General features: G+C 64.7%; 1 protein-coding gene across 1 annotated transcript; it reads left to right on the top strand.

Annotated features, from left to right (window-relative positions):
* The first annotated feature begins 431 nt into the window (after nucleotides 1-431).
* MYL7 (myosin light chain 7) lies at nucleotides 432-2,683 on the top strand. Its single transcript, XM_007446994.1, has 6 exons — nucleotides 432-540; nucleotides 729-804; nucleotides 1,119-1,223; nucleotides 1,648-1,726; nucleotides 1,939-1,987; nucleotides 2,511-2,683. Exons 1-6 carry the CDS (start codon nucleotides 505-507, stop codon nucleotides 2,610-2,612), a joined length of 447 nt encoding a protein of 148 aa, XP_007447056.1. The 5' UTR covers nucleotides 432-504; the 3' UTR covers nucleotides 2,613-2,683.
* Nucleotides 2,684-3,436: the final 753 nt, after the last annotated feature.

Here is a 3,436-nt window from a genome sequence, read left to right as displayed (position 1 = left end):
GGGGGGTGGTGGTGGTGGTGGTGCCTGAAGGTCGCCAGGATCGTGGCTGGAATCTGCTCGGGGGCCCTGTCCTCCCCCAGCCCAGGCAGAGGCTGCCAAGTTTGGGCCTATCCTCTCCTCCTGTCCTTATTTGGTACGCTCCAGGTGATAAGGCTGAGACATAAAGGGGGCTGTGGGCCCCTCGCAGCAACCAGGCTGCTGCAGAGAGAGACGATGGTGAGTGCCAGGGGGGGAGACTCAAGGCCAGCGGCCCCCCAGGTGCTGTCCTTTGGGCTGGGGGAGCGGAGCCAGGGCCCGGAGAGACGGTCTCCAGGGACAGGAAGAGGACCCTGACCCGGGCTCTCCCGGGAATGCTCTGGGGAGGTCCGTGGCAGGGAGTCCTTGGGGAGCTGGGGAGAGGACCCCTCCGCGCCCACTGTGTTGCAGGCCAGCAGGAAGGCAGGGACCCGGGGCAAGGCTGCGGCCACCAAGCAGGCCCAGCGAGGCTCTTCCAACGTCTTTTCCATGTTTGAGCAAGCCCAGATCCAGGAGTTCAAGGAAGTGAGTGCCCTACCCCCAGCCTGGGACCCATCCGGACACCCTGCCCCCAGCACACCCCTCTTCTCTGTAGGTCAGTGGTCCTGGCCCCTGTCCTTGCTCCTCCCACCACCCAGGATGCCCCCACCTCCCGCCTCCCCCGGGGGGGTGGGGAATGCTCCCACCTGGAGACTGTGGCCCGCACCTCACAGGCCTTCAGCTGCATCGACCAGAATCGTGACGGCATCATCTGCAAGTCGGACCTTCGAGAGACCTACTCGCAGCTAGGTGAGGGTGCCCACCTCCCACCCGGCCCTGCCCTGCTGGCACCAGGGTCCTGGCTCAGAGCTGCTGGGCTGGGGGGAGCCCGCTGAGAGGGGATGGGCAGGCTCTCAACAGGCAGCGCCCAGGCCTGTATTCTTCTCCCGGCTCACCCGCCCCCGTCCTCTCACACCCCTCCCCCATCACACTTTCCTTCCACTTCACCTCCCCCACCCAGAGCTGCCTCTCACTCTCTACGCTGGGAAGGAGGGAGGGGCAGCCCAGGCCCTACTCAGGGACACTCAAGGTCCCTGTGTCCATTTCACTTCGCGCCCCACCAGGGAAGGTGAATGTTCCAGAAGAGGAGCTGGATGCCATGCTGCAGGAAGGGAAGGGGCCCATCAACTTCACTGTCTTCCTCACACTGTTTGGAGAGAAGCTCAACGGTGAGCCTGGGGTGGCTCTGGATCCCCCAGGCAACGAGCTTGAACCCCACCTGGACCCTGCCTGGACCCAGCCTGAATCCCACCCAGACCCCGTCCATACCGTACCTGGCCCTTGCCCACCCAGAGGTTGTAGGGGCCACCTCTGCATTCCAGACCCATGAGCACTGGTCACCCCAAGTCTCGGGGTTGGGAAATATGCCTTCAGATTCCAGTCCCAAATCCCCAATCCTAGTCTCCCTGCCAGGCTCACCCATCTCAGAAGGACAGCCGACCCTGGCACCTCTGAGCCCCGAGGGGCACTTTCTGTCGGAACACCCTCTCGCTTCTCTGGGACTGGAGGACTCCCCCTGCACCCTGGGTTCCTCCTGGGTGGGACCGGGAGGATGGCAGTGTGGCTGCTTACCTGGCCCCCTCGGCCTCCCAGGGACAGACCCCGAGGAAGCCATCCTGAGCGCCTTCCGCCTGTTTGACCCCAGTGGCAAGGGCGTGGTAAACAGGGATGAGTAAGTGCGGGCAGCACGGCGAGTGCCGGGGGCACCATGTTGGATGGAAGCAGGGAGGGCGGAGGGTCGCCTTGTGAGGGTGGCCACCTGTACTTTGGGGCCCTCTCTGCTCTTGCGGGGGGGTGGCCACCTGGGCCAGGGGAGCCTCCATTTTCCCCTCCTGGATCGGCCGCCCCTGCCAGGCCCTCCCCACTGCTCCCCACCTCCTCCAGGTTCAAGCAGCTTCTCCTGACCCAGGCAGACAAGTTCTCTCTGGCCGAGGTAAAGATTCCGGCTCCTTCGACACCCCTCCAGGCCCCTTCGCAGGGCCCCCACCCCGCAGGGCCCTGGGGAGGTCTCGGTGACCCACTGCCCTCGTGGGCGTAGAGCCCAGCTTTCCGGAGGAGGTGCCATCTCTCTTGGGATCTGGAGGGTGAAGGACATGGAATCAGAAAGGGAGGAGGGTGCAGGCTGGGCGAGCTGTGTGTGCAGAGGCCCAGGCCTGAGAGTGCGGTGCACCTCAGGGTCTGGAAGAGGTTAACTACACTGGGGAGGGGAAGGGGGCCGGCCCCGTGGCCAGGGTGGGCCCTGTGACCCACGGCCGCACCCTTCGCTCCTGCCCCAGCCTCCGGCTGAAAACGCTAAGGGGCAGCGTACAGCCCCAGGGGCGGGGCAGCGTACAGCCCCAGGGGCGGGGCAGCGTACAGCCCCAGGGGCGGGGCGAAGGGTCGCAGGCCTCCCTCGGGTCACAGGCACCGCACCCAGGACGCCATGGCTGGGCGGCGTCTTACCAGTGCCTCCCCAGGTGGAGCAGATGTTCGCCCTGACGCCTATGGACCTGGCCGGGAACATCGACTACAAGTCCCTGTGCTACATCATCACCCATGGGGACGAGAAGGAAGAGTGAGCCCGAGGCGCTAGCGGCTGGGGCTCAGGGCAGGCCTGTGGGGACACCTCAATAAATGCTGTTTCCGAATTAGACCCACAGTGGTGGCCTGTCTGTGACAGATGGGGTGGGGCGCCACGGGGACTGCTCTAAGAACCAGCCCGGCCCTCACCGGCCCCCTTCGTTCACCCCACACCGTCCCGTGACATATGAACCGGGATGTGCCCGGCTTACAGATGAGGACGCTGAGGCCTGCAAGGGTGCCAGGGCCACTCCTCTAGGAGAGGAAACCCAGAGCTTTATGCTTGTCTCCACTAGGCCCGGATCGAGCCACGCGACGGGCCTCTGCTCAGCAAACATCTCCCAATGGCCCAGGGACTCTGCCCTCCTGGGACCCCATCTCTGCACATGGGCTCAGGTGGGCCTCGCTGCACGCGCGTGTGGTGTGCTGGGCCCTGTGTGAAAGGCACCGAGAGACCCGTTTGAAAACACAATAGGTGAGGTGCCTTGTCACCAAAGGAGGGGCTGGAGTACAGGCAGACTTCCAAAGGAAATACTCCGGAATTGGCCTCATGCCTCGGGGGTGAAAGGATCAGGCTGCCAGAGAGAGGGAGAGGGTGTCTCTGGAGGGCATTGCTAGTGTCCCGTTCCCCACCTCACCTACAGAAACCAGGAGCTGGGGGGCACCCAGCCTCATCCTGGGAATGGGATGGGGAGCAGGGCAACCTCCAGAGCACCCACGGCAGGGAGGGGGAGGAAGACCCAGAACACAGGAAGTCCTTCTCCGGACAGGAACCAGGAACTCTGAGTAAGAGCTTTCTGCCTCCCGCCACCCCCCCCACCCC

Source organism: Lipotes vexillifer, unplaced genomic scaffold (genome assembly GCF_000442215.2).
Source record: "Lipotes vexillifer unplaced genomic scaffold, Lipotes_vexillifer_v1.1 scaffold1359, whole genome shotgun sequence".
In the NCBI taxonomy this organism is placed as follows: domain Eukaryota; kingdom Metazoa; phylum Chordata; class Mammalia; order Artiodactyla; family Lipotidae; genus Lipotes; species Lipotes vexillifer.
Note: the sequence above shows the minus strand (reverse complement) of the source record. Positions and strands in the feature narration are given on the sequence as shown.

Bases quoted from the DNA above. Each gene is read 5' to 3' on its own strand.
- MYL7 (XM_007446994.1), top strand. From the start codon at position 505: ATGTTTGAGCAAGCCCAGATCCAGGAGTTCAAGGAA. The intron at 541-728 runs GTGAGTGCCCTA...CGCACCTCACAG, and splicing joins AGATCCAGGAGTTCAAGGAA to GCCTTCAGCTGCATCGACCA. The intron at 805-1,118 runs GTGAGGGTGCCC...GCGCCCCACCAG, and splicing joins AGAGACCTACTCGCAGCTAG to GGAAGGTGAATGTTCCAGAA.